Source organism: Macaca nemestrina, chromosome 10 (genome assembly GCF_043159975.1).
Source record: "Macaca nemestrina isolate mMacNem1 chromosome 10, mMacNem.hap1, whole genome shotgun sequence".
Taxonomy (NCBI): domain Eukaryota; kingdom Metazoa; phylum Chordata; class Mammalia; order Primates; family Cercopithecidae; genus Macaca; species Macaca nemestrina.
Genome location: NC_092134.1, coordinates 80,722,791 through 80,749,086, shown reverse-complemented (window position 1 = coordinate 80,749,086; position 26,296 = coordinate 80,722,791). Strand labels below are relative to the sequence as shown.

The 26,296-nt window shown below is 50.2% G+C and overlaps 1 protein-coding gene and 1 pseudogene across 1 annotated transcript; one reads left to right on the top strand and one right to left on the bottom strand.

Annotated features, from left to right (window-relative positions):
- Positions 1 to 1,462: 1,462 nt before the first annotated feature.
- On the bottom strand, positions 1,463 to 7,663 carry LOC105474397 (keratin, type II cytoskeletal 2 oral-like). Its single transcript, XM_071070577.1, has 8 exons — positions 7,635 to 7,663; positions 5,907 to 5,967; positions 5,106 to 5,200; positions 4,621 to 4,768; positions 3,221 to 3,344; positions 2,331 to 2,553; positions 1,623 to 1,647; positions 1,463 to 1,513 (listed from the first exon to the last, which is right to left on the bottom strand). Exons 1-8 carry the CDS (start codon positions 7,661 to 7,663, stop codon positions 1,463 to 1,465), a joined length of 756 nt encoding a protein of 251 aa, XP_070926678.1.
- Positions 7,664 to 22,315: 14,652 nt separating this feature from the next.
- LOC105474396 (probable ATP-dependent RNA helicase DDX23 pseudogene) lies at positions 22,316 to 25,503 on the top strand (annotated as a pseudogene).
- The last annotated feature ends 793 nt before the right edge of the window (positions 25,504 to 26,296 follow it).

The following is a 26,296-nucleotide window of genomic DNA, read 5'->3' as shown; positions in this document are numbered from 1 at the left end:
TAACTCTCAATATTTGAAGGCTCCGCCCCACATCATATCAAACATGTTAACATACATCCTCGGCATATATAACTTTTGCCATAAAACATTTGAATTTTTATAATTGCTTTTGAAAATGTTTGACTACCAGCAACTCCTTTGATTATAATTAGCTGTGATTCCTGGAGAATTTCAGACGTATTTCGAATTACTAGAAAAACAAGGAAATCTAACCTACAACTTTTTTCAAATATAATGAAATGTTTGTGAATTCAAATCTGAACAATTAGGACGGTGGATGTATGTCATCCATAGTATCTCCTGGGTGAAAAGGCCCTGCCCTTCCAGCCTGGGAACTCTCAGTACTTCCTCCCCAGGGTCCCCCTCCCAGCTCAGACCAGAGCTGTGTGTGTGAAAGGGACTGTGAACGACCCACTGGCCACAAAGAAAGTCTTAATGACTTGGAATCCAGAATGAAAACTCTACCATGATGTCTGAAACAACGCACTTTATTGAAGATTGTACAGAACAGAGAATTCCTTTCTTGAAGCCAAGATGGGACAAGTGCCAGTCTTGGGAAATCAAAGCACCAGCAGGAAGTGGGGACCGGGGAGGCCCTGCCTACAGGGAGAGGAATGGGCCGGTTGGAACTGTCCCATAAGGCAGTGGGACATTGGCTGGGGTGGGGGCACTTTCAGGGCACAAGCGGTGACATGGCTCAGAACGTGGGCACTGCCTTGTGTGGGTGGATTTTTTTCAGATTTTGTTTGTTTGTTTAAAGACAGGGTCTCGCTCAGTTGTCCAGGCTGGAGTGCAGTGGTACCATGCTAGCTCAATGCAGCCTCAAACTCCTGGGCTCAAGTGATCCTCCCGCCTCGGCCTGCCAAAGTGCTGGGATTACAGGCATGAGCCGCCGAGTCCGGCAGAGGAGGGTTTATGCCTACTCATCCATCCCGGCAACTTTCGGGTTGCTGCGATGCCAGCCGTCTGGGAATGCGGGGCTCCGGGGCACAGGTCAGAAGCAGCGGAGGGAAGGGGCCCCGCGGGGGTGCGGGGGAGCTCAGAGCGGGGCCCGCCGGAGGGCGAAGGAGGCTGGTCCAAGGACGCCTCTGGCGCCGGGTTCAGAATTTGTGGCGGGACCGCCGGCTCTGGGAGGAGTTTTGTGAGATGCTGGCCGCGCTGCTGCTGCCGCCGCCGCCACCCCGGCTGGCGGCGCAGAAGTCCCGGAACCAGAGAAGCCCCACCGCCCCGCGGAGCTCCCGCCCAAGTCCCAGCCACTGCGGCCCACGCTACCTCCGCGGGCCTCAGCTCCGGCTCCTCCTCCCAGGGCGCAGCCGCCGCACCTATCTCTGCAAAGAGAGTCGGGGTCAGGGAGCCTGGCAGTGTCTGCTCCGCACGCCAGCCCCTCCCACAGTCCCAGGCCGCAGGTCTTCCCCAGGGTGACGCCCCGCGGAGATCCGGCAAGGCGTGGGGAGGACAGGCTTCAGGGAGGGGAGGGGAGGTCTCCAAAAGCGCCACCAACAGCTCTTCCAGCCTGCAGGCTGGATGGCCCCGCACCAGCGCTGGCACATGGCTTGAGAAACTGCATTCGGAGGCCTCCAGCCCCTTCCCAGAGAAATAACCCAATACTCACCGAGGCTCACCGAACTCTGGTACCTCCCAGACACCCTGTGGGGAAGATCAGACAGTTCGCTCAGTTCCTCCCTCTCCCTAAATGGCCTTCCTTAGGTCAACAGCAAGGAGAGCCTTGGTCATCCCACTCCCATTCCCTCCTGATTGATGTAGAGAGTGAGAAATAAGCTGGACGAGTGCTCAGAAAATCATAAAACACATTGTTCTTTCTCTTGGGTAAGGTTAAAGTGTTACTCTTTCCACTGACATCTCCCAAGGAGATACAGACCAGAGGACACAGAACATTTCTGGACCCACCCATCCTCTCCACCTCCTCAGGATACTCTTCATTTAGCAAAGGCTATTTGAACCCACATGGGACAGAGCCCTATACCCATGTGCCAGTGTACGGGAACCCACTCTTCAAAAACTTACAATTAAGGCAGTAATAAAGAAATGGCCTAGAAGTAACATTTATGTCTATGACCCTTCATCTTTGCAGACATACATTGTATAGCTAAAACGTAGGACACTACCCCAGGTAAGGCGCTAATGTGTTCATATGGCATAGGAAACACAGCTTTCTTGGTGTGACAGCATCTCCCAGCCCTGAATAAGAGGCTGTGCCTGCCAATGGCCACCGCCACCTCCGACAGCACGCATAGCTCCCACACCTGGCAGCATGCTCAAGCAGGAAAGCCCCAGGCTTCGGGCCTCCTGGGAACCAGACGGACTCTCACCTGCACTCCTTGTCCTCCAGGAGGGTCCAGTAGGTGGTGGTCTCCACGTTCAGGGCCAGCTTGACATTCATCAGCACCTGGTACGTGCAAAGCAGCAAGGCCAGGTCCTCTTTGGCCTGCTGCAGTCCATACTTGATATCCTGAAGCCTGGCATTAGCGTCCTTGAGGGCCACCTCCCGGCACTGCTCTGCCTCAGCGATGGTCGTCTGCAACTTGGCGTTCTTAGTGTGGGGAGCCAGGAGTCCAGTTTAGATTCGAGTGTCATTCACCGATGGCCCATCCTGTGTGCTTGGTGCTTGCCCTGTGTTACCTGATGTTGGATAAGTGAGGAAACCCCAGGCACTAGGGTTAAAGGCTACACAGCTGGTCAGCAGAGAAGCCTGGGCTTGGATCTAGGTCCTAGCTCACCAGGGAATGGGATTAGAAACACCTGGCTTCAAGGGGCTGTACCAACTCAGGAGGAGCCAGACCCTTCCTGTGCCTCTCTCCTTTTTTGTGGGAAAAAACTGAGCATCTTCTGAAAATTTCCCTCCTCCAGGAAGTCTTCATGAATTATCAGAGAAACCTTCCCTCTGCCTTAGCCCATCTAGATGTGGGCTTCCTTGGCTACTTCCCCAATTCAGTCTTCAACAGTCAACTTCTTTCTCCAACCATCTAATGATATCTGTATTCAGTTTCTATCCCATATCAACCTTCAAGTCCCAGGGAAGCAGAAACTAAATCCACATAACAATCTTAGTTCAGCGCTAGCCCAGCATATCACCCAGGAAATCTTAGTGTACGTGAGTGTGGGGCGTGATTTCACTTCGTGTAGGTGCTAGGCCTGAGTGTCATGATGGAAGCATAAGCCCACAGCCCTGGTCATGTTCTTGTCCTCCTCATCCCCATCTGCTTCTCGATGCTCTCAATCTCCACCCACAGCCTCTGGATCATCCTGTTGAGCTCCATGATCTCACTCTTGGTGTTCCTCAGGTCATCCCCAAGCCTGCTGGCCATGGTCTGAAGCTCCCCGAGCTATGTCCAGAAAAGTCACATTTCCAGAAAAGGGGTCTTATAGGTCATCTGCTTCAACACCTTCATACCACAAATGGAAAAATCAGAGCACAGGCATATGCAGACCCAGTGCTCTCTCCCTGCATCAGAAGTCCTGTCTTCCAGAACAGTAGCTACTGTTTGTTGAGCAGTCACTGTGCACCAGACCCTCTGTTTTATCTCATTCGTCCTCACAACAACTTGATGAGAAAGGCATTATTATCCCCATCTTATACAAAAGGAAAGCTGAGACTCAGATTGCCTGAGTTCCATGACCAAAGTCATCCAGCTATGGAGTGACAGTGTGGGCACTTGAATGCAAACATCCCAGATGATGGAGCCAGCTTCTTTCTTAACCAGCAGAAAATCCAGGGGAAGAGTCAGATGTATATGGACCACTTCTGTCTCATTCAGATTTGGGGAATGGGAGGGAATGTACAGAATTCCCTGGGCCTGTGGAGTTAGACTTTGTCCATCCCCCTCCCTTGGCTGTTCCAGATACTGGCTTCAACACCTCGGTGTGATCAAACCAGAAGCGCACGTACATGCAGAGCCTTTGTGGAGGAGAAATGGAAGAGTTTCTAACACAAAATAACAATAAAGGGGATGCAGCAAGAAAGATTTAGGTTAAGAATTTGTCAGCCTTGGTGCTATTGACATTTTGGGCACAATAGTTCTTTTTGCAGAGGCTGGCATCCTATGCATTATAAGATGTTTACAGCATCCCTGGCCTCTACCCACTAGATGCCAGTTAGTAACCCCTCCCCATTTTTAGGTATGACAGTCAAAAATGCCTGCAGATATTTCCAAATGTCCCATGGGGGAAAATCGTACCTTCCCCACCCTCTGTTGAGAAGCACTGGGTTAGAGAAAAGTCAGAGCTTTCTGACTGCGAAGAAAGCTTTCTGTTAATAAGACCAGATCAGTGGGAAGATGAGGTAACTGCCATATGGAGATGTGGGAAGAATGGCTTGGAGGCAGGGTCTGCTCAACAGGATGATCCACAGGTTGTGGGTAGAGATCGAGAGCATCAAGAAGCAGATGTGGATGAGGAGGACAAGAACATGACCAGGGCTGTGGGCTTATGCTTCCATCATGACACTCAGGCCTAGCACCTACACAAAGTGAAATCACGCCCCACACTCACATACACTGAGACTTCCTGGGTGATATGCTGGACTGTCTAGGTAGATTGATGGGGGAGCAATATTCTCCAAAGCTACATGATGCTGTCACCCGTCTTGGTCTAGCACAATGCCTTGGCCTCAGCCTTGCTCCTCTGGGCAATCTCATCGTACTGGGTGCGGACCTTGGCAATGATGTTGCCCAGGTCCAGGCAGTGGTGGTTGTCCATGGAAAGAACCACAGACATGTTGCTGGTGTCTGACTGCATCTGGGACAGCTCCCACAGGGCCAAGCAAACGTGCCATCTCCTGAGCAGACCCACACTGGGCTGCCCAGCAGAGCACGGGAAGCCACCAGCTCAGGAAAGGGGTGCTCAGGACTGAGGGACCACCACTAGAGGCTTTTCTGGAAGGCAATGGCCACTTCTACAACAGAGGAAAGAAGGTGAGGAGGCAGAGGTTTGAATGGTCCAGGCAGAGAGCAGAACTACCCACAAGGGTGGGCCGGTGTCTCTCTGGTCAGGACAGACAGACCCACAGTCCTGCTGGACTTCTAAATGCCCTCCTCTAGGAGGCAGGGCAGGTGAGTCCTGAGGAACGGCAATGAGGGAGACTTCCAGCATCATAGAGGGCTGTCAGGAAGTTGATCTCACCTGTCATCCTCTCCACCTTGGCCTCCAGCTCCACTTTGGTCATGTGGGCAGCATCGACGTCCTGGGAGATAATTCAGTCACTGTCAAGACTAGACAACCTGTGGCTCTGTCTAGTCCTGCATATTATGGAAAGGAGCAGGAAGAAGGGGCCACAGGGCCCTGCCCCTGGGAGCTCCCACTCAGAGGAAAGGAGACCCCATCCAGGCACAGGCAGCTGCACCCCAACATTGCTAAACCAAGTACTCTGCAGGCTGGGCTGGTGAACGCACACCAGGGAAGGGCACAAAGAGACTGTAAGGCGAGAGGAAGAATGACGTCTGGGGCTGGGGCCCTTACCCTGAGACAAGGGGAGAAGAATATGTGAGGAAGGGGGTCTGAGGGACAATTTAAATTTGCCACACTCAATGTCTCTTTCTTTAAGTAACTCCTGGGAATGCACTCCTAATAGAAAAAAGAAAGAAATTATTTCTTCCCTTGGTCCATTTTGTAATCACAACTCAAGGCCTAATCAGATCCATAAACCCTACATACCCATCAGGAAAGGACTTGGCAAAAGTCTGCTGGGACCTTCACACCCTTCAGCAGGGGTGGGCAGGGAGCCACTGGGGCCTGAACCCTTTCTGGCCTCCTCCCTCTTTCTGGCCCTCACTTGCAGGGCCTACAAGAAGTCCTCAGATCAACAGCACTAAGCTTCTGCCTCTCCTCCACCCTCAAACCACTCAGGTTAGCAGGGCTTTGGGGTTGGAAGCTGGGAAGGGGCCCCTCACCTTCTTCAGGACCACAAAGTCATTCTCTGCAGCTGTGTACTTGTTAATCTCATCTTCATACCTGTGAGAAAAAGGTCACCTGTGGTCTGCCTTCTCTCAGTCATCCCCATGGCCCCAGAGCACATCCCATGAATCACATGGACTCAGGGCTTGTTGTCCTACCAGTTTAGCCCAAGGCCTGCATCTTTCCAATGCATTGCCTTCTGGGTTCAGGTAAGACCCAGTTCATTCTACAGGCATTTACTAGCACTTTGTATGTGCCAGGCACCACTTAATAATAATGATAATGATTGGACAGTGAAGTAGATATCCCTTCCTTGTGGGATTCTATTGTGATTGATCCTAGAAGGCTTTCTGGAGAAATTTTTATTTTTTTCAGCTATTTATGGTACCAGAGGGAGATGGCTGAGCTGCCAAGAGCTTTCAAGGGAATTTTCTGGTGCCAACTCTGTATACAGCAAGTACAGTAGCACCATGGGCTCTCCATAGGTACTTAGTGAGCATTCTACAGCAGATGCAGTCTCCAGGAAGATGTTTACAATCCTGGGTACACTGCACTCAGGTGGGAATTAGAGAAAACCACAGAGAAATGTCTCTCAAGCAGACCTTTGCCCAAGAAAGATCCTAGATGCACCTGAGTCCTGCATTTAAACTTAACCACTAGCTAAAGATGTCTCAAACTTTTATCTGCTATGAGACATTTCTGCACAAAAGTTCAAGGCTAACCATATAAGCAGGGGAGTAAATATCAATCAACTGGTCATTCAACAAACATTTGCAGAGCACCAAGCACATGTCAGGCCTTATGCTAGACACTTGGGATTCCAAAATCTCAGAAGCCCCCTTTAAGGATGATAAGGGTTACTACTGAGACCTTGGGCAGCCAAACCCACTTGCTGTGGAGGAGCTGCATTTTCAGCATCACTTTCTGTTTTTCTGTAAATAATTTTTTTTGAGACAGGGTCTCACTCTGTTGCCCAGGCTGGAGTGCAGTGGCGTGATCTTGGCTCACTGCAACCTCTGCCTCTTGGGCTCAGGTGTTTCTCCCTCCTCAGCCCCCCAAGTAGCTAAGACTACAGGTGCGCACCACCATGCCTGGCTAATTTTTGTAGTTTTTGTAGAAACAGGGTCTCACTGTGTTGCCCAGGCTGGTCTCAAACTCCTGGACTCAAGCAGTCCACCTGCCTCAGACTCCCAAAGTGCTGGGATTACGGGCGTGAACCACCGCACCCAGCCTCCGTAAATAAATTTATCCAGACACTGAGATGTCTGCTGGGAACCAGCTAGGTACCTCTAGAAGGTCACTTAATTTTCAAGAGCTTCACCTCTAAAAAGGTGTGATGTTCCAATGGTAAGACTAACTTCTTCAGCTTCCCCCAGGACACATAGGGAAATGGGACCCCGCAAAGAATCACTACAAGCCCTTTCTGTGAGGCCTCCTATTACCCCAGGGTCACAAAGAGATCTCCACACATCGTACCCCAAGAGTACTGATGACACTCTCAGCAGCTAACCAAGCCCAGACGCCACACAGTCACCACTGTTATTGCCATGTTTTCCCTTGCGTGGAATATCCAGAACGCAGACACATAGACCATTCATTCAGCCAGGCCCTTGCATGTATACATGCAAACAAGCCTCACATGCCTTCAACATTTGCAGCTCCTCACACTAAAATCTTCCTATGAGAAGCACCTAGGAGGAGGTGCCCCTTCACCCTCATCTCACATCGCAAAGCTGATGGCAGGTCGACTCATCCCTCAAACACAAATTCAGCTTCGGCAGAGTAGGCCTCTCTTTCAAAGACGAGCAGCTTGCAAGTCTTCCGAGATGGAGGGGGAGTTCTGTGTTTGAGTTTCAGAAGGCGATGGTTAGGAGACCTCAATGATGGCAGCCAGCAGTCCCTGGAGCAGCAGCCTCAGCAGCCCCTCTGAGGAGCCGCGGGACGGGGCACACAGAGGGACAGCGCCTCCATCCAGGGAGGGCTGCAGTGTTTTCCTCACCTGCTGCTGTACTAAGCAGGCCCACCACTGCTGAGATACCACAGAGGGCTTGACATATTGGGTGAACCCACAACTTCCTCAGACTCATAAGGAGAAGAGGGGAGAAAAAGACCAACACAGTTGAGCCAGATTTCCTCACTGTCTAGCTGGCTTGAGATGGGCTCACCTGTCGACGAAGAAGGCAAATGTGGTTGAGAGTCTTGATCTGCTCCCACATCCGGGCCTTTACTTGCCCAAACTTAAGTAAGACTCCACGTGGAGGGGCTGCAGAAGGCTCTGGTTGACAGTCACTTCCTGGATTCCACCCAGAAAGCCACCTAGATCATTGAGGTCACTGAGGTCACCAAAGCTGCCAGGATCACCAAAGCTTCCAGAGCCACCAAAGCCACTAGGGCCACCAAAGCCACCCGCTTCTTTGCAGAAACCCCTGGCTGCTCCTCTGAAGCCTCCAGTTCCTCCACCAAAGCCCCCAGCTCTTCCACCAAAGCTTCCACCCATCCCTCTTCCACCACCTCCAAAACCACTGCTTCTAAATCATCCCCCACCAGACCCCCCAAACCCACCAGCTCCCCTGAACCCACCAGCCCAGGTGCCACCTCCAGCCTCACTGATAGGGATCATCTTCTTCCCCCCAAGGCCATCATGGCACAGGCAGCAGACCCACCTACCACCAGCCCTTCCTGAGCTGGAGGCAAAGGAGGACATGATGGAGCTGATCCAGCTGTGACCCGACACCACGGCTGTGCGGCCGCTGAAGGCCTGGCAGTAGGCCCCACCAGAAGACATGCAGGGCTGCTGGCTGTAGCCTATCTGGTGACTCATGGCAGACAGCAAGGTCTTCCAAAGGAAGGGTGGGCTCCGAAGGCTGGAGGAAACTCAGAAGCCTTTTGAAGTTCTGGATGGGGATGACCTTTATGTACAGCCTGGGAGCTTGGCTGGCTGATGTTGCCAGCCACCTAACTGAAGTATTAGCAGCTTTGGTTTGCCTGGCAGCAAGATGTCACGTTCAAAACACACAATACACCTTGATAATCCCTCCAAATTTCCAAATGGCTTTGTTTTCCCAGGTTACTCACCCGAAATAACCTTAAATTGGGAGAGGGACCATCCTGCAGGGCTGGACACAACCCCTAATCCCCAAGAGACCTGTGACCCCATGCTGAGAGTGACAGGTCAGCACTTCCCTGCCTCTCGGCCACTCAGCCAGACCAGCCAGCCTCAGGAGGTTCCCAGGGTGGGTGCAGAGCCCCAGTGGGGTCAGGGACCCAGGCAAGGACTCCAAGGAAGAAGGGAGAGGAAGGGGGAGGGCTATGAAGGTGGTGTCATGGCTGACAAGGAGGAAGGTGCAACAGAAGTTCGAGAATGCACAGCAGCTGCCTCTGGGACCTCACCCTTCAGGGAGGAGGTGCACATACGAATGCAAAAAGAGCAAGTTCTCAGCCACAGGGGCACCCAGAACTGGGGTCTAAGGGGCCTTGGAGGGAGAGCTGCAAGGTAGGAGAGAGGAGTCAGTCTGACGAGGACAGGAATTAGCATGGCTGGAGAAGTCAAGGTCACTACCAAGTGTCCTAGGAGAGGGTGAGCAGAGAGAGAGAGGGGCTGAGGCCAGCCTGGGCAGGGTGGAGGGGATGGACCACTTGGTCCAGGCCAGAAAGACCATCAGTTTTTCCTCTTCCAAGCTTGTACAACAAAATGAATCCAGGATTCCCAAGGCCCCCTTCCCTCAGCTCACGTGAGGCACCAACCCCGCCACCTAGGAAGCTCAGATCTTCACCAGTAAAATTTAAGAACAACAAGGGCTTCTTCTTAAGGCTGTTAGGGGCATAATATTTGGAAGAAGTTCTGTGTGACATGAAATGTTACTCACTTTTGTAACATTTACCTCTACTTATCTTTGGCAGCAAAGACTACCTTTGATGACACCAATCCTGACAGCACAAACCAAGGCTGGAAAATGAGCCTCTGCAGATGCCAGCCCCTTTTAAAACGACCCTTGCCTTTTCCTTTTCTAATCTGGCCTCCAATTCCCTCTGATCCATTCTCATAGAAGAACCCTTCCCTCATTGATCTCACCTTCTCCCCTTTGCTCAGGTCTGACTTCCTAACCGCTCAGCACCTCCTTCTTCCCTTGCCAGCTCACTGAAGGAAGGGCAAGTTCAAACCAGTGACCTGCCAAACATCAGGGCAGCTCCTGTTCCTCTCCACCAAGTCACAGAGACCCTCAAGTAAAATGGAAGAGAATGAACTGAGTGGAGAAAGAGAGAAGCAAAACACACCATAAATTCATACCAACACACACACACAAAACAGACTTATCACAGAACCACAGGCACACCCGCAAGGATGCACATGCTCATCACAATTCCCTGCCCAGGGCACTCTTCCCCATGCAGCCTGTTGTGCCACAGGTAGGCATCGTCCTCCTCACCACCTTCAAAACATTCGTGCCTACTCCATCCCCCAGGGCCCTGATTCTTGCCCAAAACTCCTTGCTGACCTAAGAAACCAAGATACGGCAGCTAGATCCAAATAGGAGCACAGACTGAGAGGAGACTCAGGTCCCAACTCAACTCAGCCACTGATTCTTCCCTTTGCCAGGCCTCAGTTTCCTCCTCTGCACAATGAGGGCTTCAGACTTGAGTGGAGGATTCACATTGGACCTAGTGAAGCCCCAGGGTTCAAGGGAGGTATGAGTGGGAGAAAGGGGTGCAGTGGGCAGTGTTCTGGTCACATCACCACTGCCATCCTGACACCTCCACGCTGATCTCTTAAGCAAAAGACTCTACTGTTTAAAAACAATTTGGAAACTCCTGGGCCCATTGCCATCTGGATCACTGCCCGTGCTGATGGTGGGGGTCAGCAACATAACATAAAACCGCTGTCTTTGCTCACCTGTGGGGCTGATCTTGACTCCAAAATCCAAGTCGTGTTTTGGTTTCCAAGTGTGGTCTATGCTTTTGTCAAGAGAGGCCCTAGGAGCAAATGAGGAAAGGTCTCCCACCATCCTTCTGTCCCCTACTTGCCATTTTTAAATCCTTGCTATTGAAGGAGAACTCTGCAGAACAGTTCACTGGTTTCCACCCCTTGAACGCTGCCAATGACCTGGCCCAGTCTGAATACACAAAGACATCGGTTTGCATTTTAACATCAAGAACAAATCCCAAAGAGATTAGGGTGGAAGTTGGGGCTCTAATGAGGACCCATCCCAAATCTCTTTATTAGCAGTGGTAAATCCCACCAATTTCCCACACCTGCAAACTAGAAAAGTCCAGCTATTGTCTTCTGTTGCCTCTTCAAAAAAAATTAGAGTGCACTGCTAGCCAGGGAGCCACCAACCCTAGAATCAGCCCAGATGGGCCTTTCCTGGGGTTAAGGACACAAAGGCCCCAGGAAAGACACTGTGCCCTACACTCTCTCCTCTCCATGGCCATGGCTGTGCCTCCCAGGCTGGCACCCGACCGAGGCCCGTCTGCTCTGGGGCAGCGGTGCCCTCACCGGTGGAGTCCAAGGGCAGAGGAACAATCGCACCTGCCTGAGGCAGTCCCAGCTTCTCAGGGAAATGGGGGCCTCAAATGCAGCACCCAGGGCTGAGGCCAGAGCTTAACAGTACATGGCATGGCAGCTGGCAGATGATGCTGGCTGGGAAGGGAAGGTGGGGAGAGCAGAGTTGGGGCAGAACTGTGTATGGGAGGCTTCAAGGGGAGCACATGGATGGGGCCCTGGGGCAGGTTGGGCATGAGCTAGGAGGAGCTCAGCTCTGGTTCCCTGGGCAGACTGTCCTGCTCTGTGCCCTGCAGTCAAAGGGGAATCTGTTCCATAAGAAATCGTTTTTGTTTTGTTTTGTTTAAATGGAGTCTCGCTGTATCATCCAGGCTAGAGGGCAGTGGTGTGATCTCCACTCACTACAACCTCCGCCTCCTGGGTTCAAGTGATTCTCTTGCCTCAGCCTCCCGAGTAACTGGGACTACAGGCAGCCGCCACCACGCCTGACTAATTTTTGTAATTTTGTAGAGATGGGATTTTGCCATGTTGGCCAGGCTAGTCTCAAACTCCCGACCTCAGGTGATCCACCTGCCTTGGCCTCCCAAAGTGCTGGGATTAGAGGTGTGAGCCACTGGGCCTGCCCAGAAACTGTTCTTCAATACCAGGTGAGCTCTGAGCTGAGTCTCACGGAAGAGGGCCAGCCTCATGGCATCTGAAATTTAGGAAAGAAGGTCTTGGGCCAGGCAGCTGCAGCTCGAAACTTGGCCCAGCCCAGAAGGAGAGGGCCCAGAGAGTGAGGCAGCCTCTTCAACATGCCCAGACCTACCCACCCTAGGAGGCCAGCAGAGCAGTGCCAAGGAAAGCACGCTGGACAGAGGCAAGAGCCCCAAGTTCCAGTCTCCAGGCTCCTCTGGGCCTCCTTTTAGACCATAGTAAAGTAGAGCTGATAAACCTCTGCTCTGCCTGTTGAGCCTCTACTCCTGAGCCCATCGAGGGCCAGAGGAGTGAAGTACAACAAGGGCCTTATGAACTAGAAAGCCAGAGCGCCGTGGGAACTGAGGGATCACGACGGCAGCAGTGAGTCAGGCCATAGAATGCTGGCCAGGAAGCAGGCTCTAAATTGACACTTACAGACTTTTTCAACCTTCATGGCAACCCTCTAGCTCTTTTTTTTTACTAATGAGGGAAACTGGGGCTCAGGAGTTAAACAACCTTTCCAGGGGCCTACAGCCAATAAGTGGCAGAGCCAGGCCTGCAGTTCAGTTTCTGTCCCAGCCTGGAGCACATGCTATGGACTGAGACATATACCACTCAGAGCTCTGGAAAGGCTCCTTGTGCAGGCACTGGCAGGATGTTCTGTGTCTATCCCTTCCTTCTGTGTCTGTAAGTTCTCAGGTTACAGAACATGCCCTGACTCTAAGCAAATGACTTGTATTTGATCATGTTTGCAAAGTGGTGTGGAATTGATAGAAAAGGCACAAATAGGACTCCATGCTTCTCTAAGCATAGTCCTTAGAAGGGCACTTTGCATGGTTTTCCCAGCAAAGGGGATGCTGCCCCAGCTTGCTCCTTCCTTAGCAGGATCAAGGGCGTGATTTTGCAAGCTGACAGGCCAGGAAAGGACCACAGTCTATACCTAAAACCCTTTCCCTTCCACCCTAAACCAACTCATTTAGGAACCAGCCAAAGTCCCAGCCCCACCATGATGCCTTATATGAGCAGCCTGGCCCCTGAGCTCTCCTGGCCTCAAGCTCCTGGGACACTCATTGTCCCTACGGTGTCTATAAGTCAAACAAAAATATCTTACTTCTCCTTAACCAGTGTAGAAGCCCTGGGAGGGCAGGCCCCATACCCAGGGCATACACCCACCCAGCTCCCAGTCAACCTTAAACAATTCGGAAAGCTCTTGGCTCCTAAAAAAGCCAAGCCATGGCCTCATAAGCGTACATGACACTTAATTGTCTCTGGCATTTGTGGAGTGTCTTGAACTTGTTAAAGTCCTTTCATTTATCTGCCCTGACAGACCAATGGGCAAACATGCCACACACAGACACACACCCGCTGTGACTCACAGACAAAATACTTTCATACAACGTGTAGCCCCAAATGAAAATGACAAAAGCATTAAGCATGAAATCAGTTTAAAACTGATGCAGTCAGAAAGTAGAAGCCATCTCAACCTAATCACTGGCTCTGGTTTCTGCCAAGAAGCATGAAAATTGGAGCAGGGATCTAGAGTCAGGCATAATGGGTGCTCCTGCCCTCTGTTCAGAGAATCCAGCAAGGAGTGTCCATAAGGGTTTCCCCTTGAACTTCATTCCCTCCAAGAGATGCAGCATTGACCAGCATCCATTTAGTCATCTCTCCAAACATTTATGCAATCACTCAGCAATGATTCGTGGATCACTTGTTTGTGTCAGGCAGCAGGTTTTCCAATAGAAGACAACGACACACAAAATACAGTTCATGGTCTGGAGAAGCCTACAGTTTTCTTGAAGGAAGTACCAGGCATGTAAATAACACCTTAGAGCACATTGGAGTCAGCGTTATTGACAGTAGATCAAAGTACTAAGATGTGAGAGGAAGAAAGGCTATTGAAGGCATCACAGAGGAGGTAGTTTTGAGTGCAGTACTGAGGGACAAGTCAGAGTGGGCCCAGTGGGTGGACAATTCAAAAAAGACACCACTGGTAGAGAGGGGAATCTAATGTGATGTGGTGGGGGACGTGTTGGTAAGGGATCCCACATGTTCAGGATAGGCGTCATAACGGAGGCGGAGAGATGATGGGGAAGGAGCTGAAGGTGTAGGTTGAAACTGATTGCAAAGGTCTCTCTGTGCTATGCTGCAGATTTGGGACTTTGCTCTATGGGCAGCTACACATCAGGACCACTGGGCAGCTTTTAAAAATCCAGATCCTCAAGCCCTACTTCTCGTCTCCTGAATCAGAATCGGGAGCATGGCCCGGGCACCTGGATGTTTTTAAAGCTCCAGTTTGCTTTAATTCTGATAGACTGATTCCCAGAATGTAAGCAACTTTGCTAAAGGAGAAAATGTCCCCATTTTTATAAAAGGCTAGGGGAAAGGTAAGAGAGAGTCACTTGTCTTCACATGAGACACAGAGTTGGATCTAATCCAAGGGCTGAGCCAAGCACTCAGCTCTAGATATGAGTACAAATGCTGCTGATTGGGAAGCGCAGGGAGCTTTGGAGCCCATTAAGAACATGAAAAGGCAAACCGCAGACTGGGACAACACTTATATTTGCAACACATATGCCTGAAGGGTCTCAGAAAGATTACGATGAGCCAGGGAAACCAGACACAAAGGAATACATTCTACATGATTGCATTTCTATGAAGCCCTAAACACAGCAAAACTAATCTATAGTGACATAAAGCAAGCCTCAGCCTAGTACTGGGGATTGGCAGGGGATTGACTGCAAAGGGGCATGAAGAGCGTTTTGGAAGATATTCTGTATTTTGGTTGTGGCTGGGTCACACAGGGATTTACATTTGTCAAAACTCATGGAACTGTACTCTGAAAATGGGTGCATTGTTACTGTATACAAATTGTGCCTCAATGAAGTTTTTTAAAAGGGGGCAGGAAGAGGAGACAGGAAGGACAGGATACTCATGTTCAAGACAGCATGAGCTCTGAGCTGTTCTTGGGAATAGCTGTTCCTGGGAATAGGATTTATATGCCCTGCATTTGTGTGTCCCAATATACACTAGACTGTAAGTCCCTTAAGGGGGCATCCATGTTATAGTCATTTCTGTGGCCACCGCCCCCATGGTACATGGACCAGATTGGTGCTAGATGAAATTTGAATAAATGTTTCTCCACATCCTCTCCAGCACCTGTTGTTCCCTGACTTTTTAATGATCACCATTCTAACTGGTGTGAGATGGCATCTCATTGTGGTTTTGATTTTCATGTGCAGCCATAAAAAAGGATGAGTTCATGTCCTTTGTAGGGACATGGATGCAGCTGGAAACCATCATTCTCAGCAAACTATCGCAAGAACAGAAAACCAAACACCGCATGTTCTCACTCATAGGTGAGAATTGAACAATGAGAACACTTAGACATAGGGTGGGGAACATCACACACCAGGGCATGTCTGGGGTGGGGGGAGGGTGGAAGGATAGCATTAGGAGATATACCTAATGTAAATGATGAGTTAATGGGTGCAGCACACCAACATGGCACACATATACATATGTAACAAACCTGCACATTGTGCACATGTACCCTAGGACTTAAAGTATAATAAAAAATTAAAAGAAAAAAAGAAATTTGAATAAATGTATGAGTGAAACTAGAGTGTGCAGACTCACCCGGAAACAATATGCAACATGAAAAGAACAGAACAAGAAAGAAAGAACCCAGGGAAACATATATTTTTTAATATTTTTCATTTTAACTATAGAATATTTCAATCATACTGAAAACAATAGAGCAAACACCTGTATGTTCACCAACAAGATTAAGTAGATTGATATGTCTTTTCCTATCTTAAATGAAACGTTATGAAACCCCCAGTGTGAAAGGTCAAACAGTAGAGCATTTAGAAGAAATCAGAGAATGTCTCCATGGCCTTGAGAGTATAGAGCAGGGTTCTTAAACAGGACACAAAAACACCACACAAAAGAAAAATATGATGAATTAGAAGAAGTAAATTTTGAATAAGTCATTCTGCTTGTCAAGTAGTTTAATTAAGAGAGTGCAAAAACCACCCCCAGTGTGGGAGAAGATATTCATAATTTACATATCTGACAAACGACTCATATCCAGAACATATAAAGAATCGCTATAAATTAATAAGAAAAAGACAGGCAACCCCACCGATAGAAAAATGTTCAAAAGACGGGACCAAAGAGGTATCCAAACAGCCAATACACATGTGAAAATGAGCTCTACGTCATTAGCCACTATGGGACATGCAGATTAAAACCACAAAGATACTTAACAGTCCCCACGCAGAAAAGTTAAAATACAAAAGAAAGAAAATAGCTAGTGTTGGTAAGAACTTTCCTGCCTTCCTGGAGCTACTTTGGGAACTGTCTGGAGTATTACTAAAGCTGACCACATGCATACCCTATGAACGGCAACGCCACTGCTAGGTACACACAAAGACACAGAGTGCATATGTGATTCCCCAAGGGCCATGTACGCGAATGCTCAGAGCAGCTTTGTTCCTAATAGACTAAAGCTGGAATTTAGATTCCAACGTCCATCAGTAGTAGAGCAGATAAATAAATAAATCAGGGTTTAGTCACGCAGTGAAATACTAGTAAGAATGAATGACCTACAACTTCTTGCAACAATATGGATAAATCTCACTAACTTTATGTTGAGCAAAGAAGCCAGCCACAAGCTGTATGATTCCATCTATATGAAGTACAAAAACATACAAAACTCACTTAAGCTGTTAGAAGTCAGAATAAGGGTTTCCAGGGAATGTGTCGGGGGAGGGACTGGAAGGGAACTCAGGGCAGGGGCTTCTGGGGTGACGGGAATGCCTGATCCTTGATCTGGGTGTTGGTTATGTGGGTGGGTTCAGTTTGAGAAAATTCATCAAGCTGAACACGTGAGCTCTGTGCTCTTTGGGTCTATATATTGTAGTTCAATAAAAGATTTTTAAAACGTTGCAGAACTCCATCATTCAATTTGTGGACAGAAGAAGGGAGGCAACAGAAAGACCTGGGAAGACAGGGCAAGAGAGGAGAGAGAAAACAGGAGAAAGGGGGTGGGTGACAGCATCAGAGGCCTCAAAGAACTAAGAAAATGACCAAAACCAGGCCACCACATGGACACCGAGGAAGCCCCTGGAGACTTTAGTTCAGCCATCGGTGGAGGGAGTGAGCAGGATCCCAGTGGCAGAGGGCAGGGCGAGTGGGGCATGCTGGTCCAACTTGAGCCCTCTGGCTCCTCCCTAGAGAAGTGAGAAGAATCACAGAAGCACCGGGAGCCCTGGTGCCCCCTGCCCTGAGTCAAACAGACCAACAACTCCTAGAGATGTCTGCTGCCCTCAGGGGCTGGCAGACACAGACCCTGGAGGCTGCAGAGTGTCCAGGAGAGAGGGCCAGGCCACAGCCCATGGAGCCCCGAGTCCCTTCTCTGCACATCTGAGCCAGACTTGAGAAGCAAAGTGACTGGGGGTAGGGGGACATGGGAGCATGCTATGGGCCAAGAGGGTGTGGAAACCCAGAGGCCCTGGACCGCCTCTTCCGATGGGGGTGCAAGGACTGGCTCAGCTGGAGGGATTATGGGTTTGAGGGTCCGGCAATGAGTTAGAAGAGACTGAAGGCCAGGACACCACTGGGCCAGTGCAGGTTTGTGGCACAAAGCCTGCAGTAGCAAAGCGATGCTCAGGTGGCTGTAGGGTGTGCAGGAATGAGACAGGCCGCAGAGCGGGGAGCCAAAGGGGCCTGGGAATGCTCAGCCCATTAGCCAGGGCAGGAATGTCAGAGCAGATCACCAAAATGAAGAGGCCAGATGAGATATCAGAAACCAGGGCAGAGAGCAGGGCTCCAGGAGTGGTAGGTGAGCTGGCTCCTCCTCCACCCTGACAGGTGCCACAGGCTCCTCCTCCCTCACCCCTCTTTGTCTGTGCCTTATGATGCCCTCTGCTCCCAACAGGTTGCTCTCTGAGGACACAGTTTCTTTCTCTTCCCCACTCTTTTCCTTCCCCTGCCTCTCTACCCCACCAACCCTGCAAAGTGACAATCAATAAAACCCACTGACTGTCAAAGAAAATGCAGAGAAACACACAGCAATTTATTAGAGAGGAATGAATGGAGACCTTGCAGAGGGAGAAAGTGAGGGCAAATTGCAAAGCAAGCTGAGGGCAGAAGTGGGAGCAGAGAGGCTGTAACCAGTGAGGTACCTTCTGATAGAGGTTCCGCACACACAGGAGGGGAAAGAAGATCTGTCCTGAGCCTGAGTTGTCTGGGGCCTAGGAACTGAGGAACCCAGTGATGCAGACAGAGTACTAAGCAGGTGGGAGCTGGGATGGCTGGGCCATCTGCTGAAGTGGGGAGGCATCAGCTCAGAATTTGGTGTAGGCATGCTGGCTGCTACTGGTGGTATTCTGGATGATCCTGGCTGAGGAAAAGGAGGCACCGCTGGCTCCCCAGTGCTGGCCCCAGGGACTTATCTGCTGGTGGACTGGATGCTCAGGCCCCCACCTACACTCTGACCCTGGCCACACTCTGGCTTCCACGGCTGGAGATGCTGGAGCCACTGCCTCTGCCTTTGCGGCTGGCCACCCTCGAACCAGTGGTGCTGGTGTTGTGAACCACAGCGGCAAGGAGATGGCCAGTCACCCCTCTGCCCCATGAGGTGCTGGAAGGTGGTAAGGAATTAGACAAGGATGCAGAGAAGGTGGAGGTGCCCAGGGCTAAGAGACAGGGAGTGAGAGGCACAGGAATATTAGGAGGCAAGGTGGCCACAGTACGTGGTAAGCAGGTGAGCTCAGCTGTGGCAGTCAGACATAAGGAACAACAGTGAATGCACTTTTCTTTTTCTCCAGCTCCAAGGGGTGGGAATGTGGAAAACTTAGAAATCCCTTTGTTTATAAAGACCCATTTTCCTTGTCTATTTTCCTGCCACTCCATCCTGAGGGGAGTAGTTATGTATCCCACTAGCAATGGTATGACCCAACCTCAAGGGAAATAGTATGCACACTTACAAATGCACACCCAGCTTTGACACTCCCCAGCCATCCTGTTGTAGAAAGAAAAAGAAAAAAATAAATTTTAGAAACATAGAGCCACTTGCCACTCTAAATGTGAGCGTTAGGGAACACTTCAAAGATTAGTCCAATGCTCTCTTTTTAAGGATGAGAAACATGAGGCTCAAAGTGGGGATGGAATCTGTCTGAGGTCGCACAGTGAATACAGGTAAACCCCAAATGATCACCCAGTAGTGGGAAGGTCTCTCAAGCCAGTGCAGTTTCCCTGGCTCCATCAGAGACTATCCAGAAAACACAAATGTGAATTGCAGCAGCTGAGCTGAAGTCAGATCTCAGGAGGAACTTCCTAAGCAATAATGAAAAACTAAGATAGGGCATCAGAGGAGAGTGGTAAGACAGGGTGGGGTGGACTTCATGATATCTCGGTGGGAGGTGACAGGGAATCAGTGAGATGCTCCCCGTGATCCCATGACCTCAGCGACTGAACATGCAAACTTGATTGGCATTTACCCCTGGGATCCACTGCATGCCCATTTCAAGTAAAACATTTATCTACTGCTGGAAATTTAAAACAAGTTTGCAACCCCGAGCCTTAAAGGAGCTAGGAGAAGGGGAGTGTGCTGAGCAGTGACAGCAGTTTAACAAACATTTGTTGAGGCCCTCCTTTGTCCCCTCCTATGCTGTGGGGGCCACTGGGAATATGAGAGGGAAGACATGGGCCAGTTCAGTTAGGCTCAAAATCACTATGGATCTAACCAGGGACATAAAGTTCTGATGAGCCTGCTTCTCAAGGCAGGTTCTCTGCCACAGCCATGGTCCCCTACCCACATGCACTCCTCGCCCAGCAGCTTATGGGAGGCAGCAATCTCCATGTCCAGGGCCAGCTTCAGGCTTATGAGTTGCTGGTACTCACAGAGCACCGGGCCAGGTTGTCCTTCGTCTGCTGTGAGACCTCCCTGAGCTCTGCCAGCTTTGCCTGGGCATCCCTGAGAACCAACTCACCCCTCTGCTCAGCATCGGTGATGGCCATCTGCAGGTTATTTATTGCTCTGGGGCAGGAGGAGGGAAGGGAAGTGTGCTGGACCTCTGGACTCACCTGGCCATATGCTGGGTGAGCACAGGTCCCCATCTGTCTGTCCCTCCCCAGGACTCCCCAACCCACTGAGGCTGGAGAGGAGCATCTCTTTGGAAAGTAACTTTGAGGGAGGTTTCAAGTAGTCTCAGTTTGGGGGAAAAGAACTCAGAGTCTCTGTCTGAGGCAAGCAGCAATGAGTGGTGAGATCAGAGGAGTCACCCTCAGTGTCTGAACCACTCACTCACTTTCTCCCTAATCCCTGCCCTCTATCCTTCACAGCTGGGTGCCAGGAGACAGCAATGAACAAGACACAGCCCCTGCACCCAATGCTCTCACCGTTAAGGAGGAAAAACAGAAGAGTAGGCATTTAAGGTAGCAGGAGGCTGGGCTATGATGTGGAAAAGCACAGGGCACCATGGAACTCAGAGGAGAGATGCTGAGGAGGGAAGGATGATGGCTTCACAGGAGGAGGGGGTTCAAACAGGAAAAGATGTTTGGCCCATTCTCGAAGAAAAAGGAAGTTTGGGAGACTGCTAAAGAGGATGAGAAAGGACATTCCAGTTGCATTGGGAGTATTGAAATGGGGGTTAAAAGCTAGTGGGCAGTGCAGTGCAACCGAGCCTAAGAATGACAGGCTCACCTAGGCCTTCCAGGTTGTCACCCAGAGACCTGGGGCCCGTCTGAGTTGGAGGAAGGGTGTGATGTAAGGCCCTCGTGCACCTATGTGGGTGGAGGGTCAGGAAATGATAGGGTTCTGGCCTGACCTCCTGACGGCCCCTCGTGCATTCCCACCAGAATCTCAGGTAGCAAGCCTGAGTTGAAGGCAGCATTCTTCAGAGTATGGCCCGTCCCGGGGACCCCTGGGCTGCCCTGTTCCTTTGTTACAGGGTTCCTGCTTCTTGGCGCTCTCTATCCCTGCCTGCAGCCTCTGGATCATCCTGGCAAGCTCAGCAATCTCACTCTTAGTGTTCCTCAAGTCATTGCTGTGCCTGCTGGCCATGGTCTCCAGCTCCCCAAGCTGAGAGGAGGGAGGAAGAGGAAATTGTCAACCATGAAGAGGGGGAAATATGAGGTCTGACCCCAGGGGTCAAGCTTTGGTGTATGTTCAAAGGCTGGAGCACCTCCAGAACATACCATGGAAGGAGGACACCTGGGCTCAGTTTGAGAAGTTTCTCCTAACCAAAGGGATGGGAAAGACTGCTGCCTGTCCTGCTGGGTTTGCTTCGTTGATCAACTTGCTCAGCTGATGATGATGATGAAGGTGAGGAGGGCAGTGGTGGTGGTGCTGATGATGGTAGTACCATCATCAGATAGTAATGGTGGCGGTGAGCAGGGCTTCCACTTTTGACCAAGGAAGCAGGTGGCAGCTAAAGCCCAACCCACACTGTGCTTGCCACACCGTGGCCCACATTGCTGCATCTGCCCAGAGTGGCACTTTTTCTAACTCGCACAAAAGCATTCTATGGGCTCACTCTGGCCCCTATGGTATTGACCATGATGATGGTAACAACAGCTATGATTTGTCAAACGCTTTGTTTAGCTCTTTTTTAATTGACACATATAGTAATACATGTTTATGAGGTACAGTGTGATGTTTTAATACATGTATAGATCATGCAATGATCAAATCGGGGTAATCAGCTTATCCAACACCCCAATGTCAGGCTCTTACTGATCACCCAAATGCTTAATCACATTATCTGGCACATCAACCCTCCCAGGGTCCTGGAGGCTATGGGAAGCCTGTGTCTCTGTGAGCCAGTTTTCAGAGGGTCGCAGCTCTGCTGGAGGACAATATAGGGGTTTCGTGCCTAGGTGACAAAGTTGGGCAGGAATGAAGGGCCCAAGAGGAAGCTGATTCCTCTAAGTTCCTGACTCACCCACCTTGGTCTGGTACAGGGCCTCAGCCTCAGCCTTACTCTCCCAGGCGATCTCCTCGTACTGGGAGTGGACCTCAGTGATGATGCTCTCCAGGTCCAGGTGCCGGTTGTTGTCAAGGGAGAGGATGATGGACATGTCATTTGATTGTGACAGTAGCTGGCTATACTCCTGCAGACACAAAGCCAATTCTGCTCACGTCTAATGGACAGGCCCCTACCACAAACCCCTAAAGTTAGCTTTATAGTGATGCCACTAAAAAACACGAAGACCAAGATGCAGGCCAAAATCTCAGCCAGCAGGCTAAAGAATGAAAAGGTGTCTGTCCTCCAATCCTACTGCAGAGGTGCATGGGTCTATTTGTCCAGGTACCTTGGATGGGGGAGGAGACTCTAAGAATGTTATCCATAGGCACTGGCAATCATAGATGTGGGGGACACAGAAAAGGAGAAAGAAAAAAGAAAGGGAGTTAAAATATTTGATAGATAAATAGTTTCAAAGGTCTCAGAATCTGAGTAGATGTTGTGGTAATAGATGTGAAGGTAAAAAGCACTGAATGAAAAAATTAAGGCTTAAGAGAATCAATCATGTCTTAAACATATATTGGGAAGGAAGGGGGCCTTATAGCCTCAGAGAGGGGCTGCAGGAAGTTGATCTCATCCATCAGGCTCTCCACTTTCACCTCCAGGTCCACTTTGGCCATGTGGGGAAGGAGATCACCAGACCAGTGACTGGCATATTTTCATTTGCTTAAAGCCTGTACTTGTCCATAATTGTTATGAAGCGAAATGGAAACCACTTTTACCCTGGTCATTAAACTTAGGTTAAGAGTGACTTGAAGATGGTGACAGCTCCGTGACATTGAGGCCACGTTGGGCAGTTCAGACTCAGGGTGATAGCAGGAGAGCTGGCTGACAAAAAGGACCATGATGCATCACCTTCCAAAGTGGAAAGAAAGCGATCACGGACTCCTGACGGAGAGTGGGATAGAGACCGGGACCGGAAGTCTTCCCCATCTAAAGATAGGAAACAGCATCGTTCAAGGGATAGACATCAAGGAGGCAGCCATTCTCACTCTCATTCCCGTTCCAAATCTGCAGAAAGAGAACGATGCCACAAAGAATGAGAACGAGATAAGGAGCGAGAATATAATAAGAAGGACCAAGATCGAGACAAGGACGGGCACAGACGGGACAAGGACCAGAAATGATTCAGTTTATCTCCTGGCCAAGGAAAAGACTTTAAATTTCGGAAGGACAGAGACTCTAAGAAGGATGAAGAGGATGAACATGGTGATAAGAAGCCTAAGGCCCAGCCATTATCCCTGGAGGAACTTCTGGCCAAGAAAAAGGCTGAAGAAGAAGCTGAGGCTAAGCCCACGTTCCTCTCCAAAGCAGAACGAGAGGCTGAAGCTCTAAAGTGACGGCAGCAGGCAGTGGAAGAGCAGCAGAGGATGTTTGAAGAAGAGAGAAAGAAAAGAAAACAATTCCAAGACTTGGGCAGGAAGATGTTGGAAGATCCTCAGGAATGGGAATGTCAGGAATGCAGGGGGAAGATGGAGCAAGAGACCAGTGGAAATGAGGATGAGCAAGGGCGGCAGAAGATCTGGGAAGAGAAGGATAAGAGCAAGGAACCACATGCCATTAAAGAGCATTACTTGGGGTGGCATCAAAAAGCGGCACCGAATGAGACATTTCAATGACCGAAAGTTTGTTTTTGAGTGGGATGCATCTGAGGACATATCCATTGACTACAACCCCCTGTACAAAGAACGGCGCCGGGTGCAGTTGTTAGGGCGAGGCTTCATTGCAGACACTGACCTCAAGCAGCAGAAATGAGAGCAGTCACATTTCTATGGAGACCTAATGGAGAAGAGGCGAACCCTGGAAGAAAAGGAGCAGGAGGAGGCAAGACTCTGCAAACTTCGTAAGAAGGAAGCCAAGCAGCTGTGGGATGATCGTCATTGGTCTCAGAAAAAGTTAGATGAGATGACGGACAGGGACTGGCGGATCTTCTGTGAGGACTACAGCATAACCACCAAAGGTGGCATGATCCCCAATCCCATCCCATCCTGGAAAGACTCTTCTCTGCCCCCACACATCTTGGAGGTCTTTGATAAGTGTGGCTACAAGGAACCAACACCTATCCAGCATCAGGCAATTCCCACTGGGCTACAGAATCGTGACATCATTGGTGTGGCTGAGACTGGCAGTGGCAAACAGCAGCCTTCCCCATCCCACTGCTGGTCTGGATCACCACACTTCTCAAAAATGACAGGATCGAAGAGTCAGACCAAGGCCCTTATGCCATCATCCTGGCTCCCACCCATGAGTTGGCTCAACAGATTGAGGAAGAGACTGTCAAGTTTTGAAAGCCCCTAGATATCCGCACTGTGGCTGTCACTGGTGGCATCTTCAGAGAAGACCAGGGCTTCAGGCTGCGCATGGGTTGTGAGATTGTGATCGCTACCCCTGGGCGTTTGATTGATGTTCTGGAGAACTGCTCCCTGGTGCTGAGCCGCTGTACCTATGTGATTCTAGATGAGGCAGATAGGATGATTGACATGGGCTTTGAGCCAGATGTCCAGAAGATCCTGGAGCACATGCCTGTCAGCAACCAGAAGCCAGACACAGATGAGGCTGACAACCCTGAGAAGATGCTGGCCAACTTTGAGTCGGGAAAATGTAAGTACCACCAAACAGTCGTGTTCACAGCTACCGTGCCCCCAGCGGTGGAGCGTCTGGACAGGAGCTATCTTCGGCGACTTGCTGTGGTGTACATTGGCTCCTCAGGCAAGCCCCATGAGTGTGTGGAACAGAAGGTCTTCCTCATGTCAGAGTCAGAAAAGAAGAAAAAGCTGCTGGCAATCTTGGAGCAAGGCTTTGATCCACCCATCATTATTTTCGTCAGCCAGAAGGACTGCGACGCGTTGGCCAAATCCCTGGAGAAGATGGGGTACAATGCTTGCACACTGCACAGTGGAAAAGGCCAGGAGCAGCTAGAGTTTGCATTGTCCAACCTCAAGGCTGGGTCCAAGGATATTTTGGTGGCTACAGATGTGGCTGGTCATGGTATTGACATCCAAGATGTGTCTATAATTGTCAACTATGATATGGCCAAAAATATTGAAGATTACATCCACCTCATTGGCTGCACGGGACGAGCAGGCAAGAGTGGGGTGGCCATCACTTTCCTCACAAAAGAGGACTCTGCTGTGTTCTACGAGCTGAAGCAAGCCATCCTGGAAAGCCCAGTGTCTTCCTGTCTCCCCAAGCTAGCCAGTCACCCAGATGCCCAGCATAAGCCAGGCACCGTCCTCACCAAGAAGCACCAGGAAGAGACCATCTTTGCCTGACACAGCACTCTTCCTGTGGGCTGAGGGCATCTCTGAAGCTGCCTAATGCCTGTTCTTCAGAACCTTCACATCCCTCTTTCCAGGTCCTCACTCCTGGGTTACGGGGGCTTAGGAAAACAACCAGACTCCCTAGTCCAGACCCTCAGGTCGGGAGGCCTGCGTGTGGGGCTGCAAAAGGAGAGGACGATGCTGTTGGAGGCAGGGAGAGCAAATTACCACAGCTTTTTGGTCCAGCTCCGCCCTTCTTTGCTTTGGGATTGCAGTGGGCCATCAGCTCATGCCAGGCTATGGGGGCAGCCAGTTGGCATTGCTGCCCAGACTGAACAGAAACCTGGCTGCCTGATGGGACCTCCTTTGGCTCAGACTTGACTGTGTAACTGTATAAACTGCAGCAGCATTTTTGCCCTAGATGCCCCAGGAGACCTGGCACCATGGTTACAGACAGTGGAATCTTACTGTCATCTGGACAGCTGTTTTCCTGCTTAAATGGTAAAGAAAGTCGCAAGCCTTTAGACCTGTGCACAGCCCCGCACCAACGGGTGCTGTGTGCTCTAGGCATCCCTGCCCCAGGGGATTTTCTAAGTAGATGGGGGGACAGGGTGAACTGACTGTGTCCATCTTTGTCACTGAGTGAAATCTCTGTTTTCTATTCTCTGAGAAGATAAGTTTGTTTGTTCCGAGAATAAATACGTGAATATCAAAAAAAAGGGACTTGAAAATGAGACTCAGGAATTAAAGAGAATTCTTATGTATGACACTAATGCCTCATCACAGCAGGAAAGTGGCATTATATTCCAAAGAGCTCAAAGCAATTTGGCAACTGGCTTACTTATAGGCTCTGGAAGCTGCTCAGACACAGGAACCAATAAAAAAGACAGCAGAATTTCTGCCTTTGAAAAAAG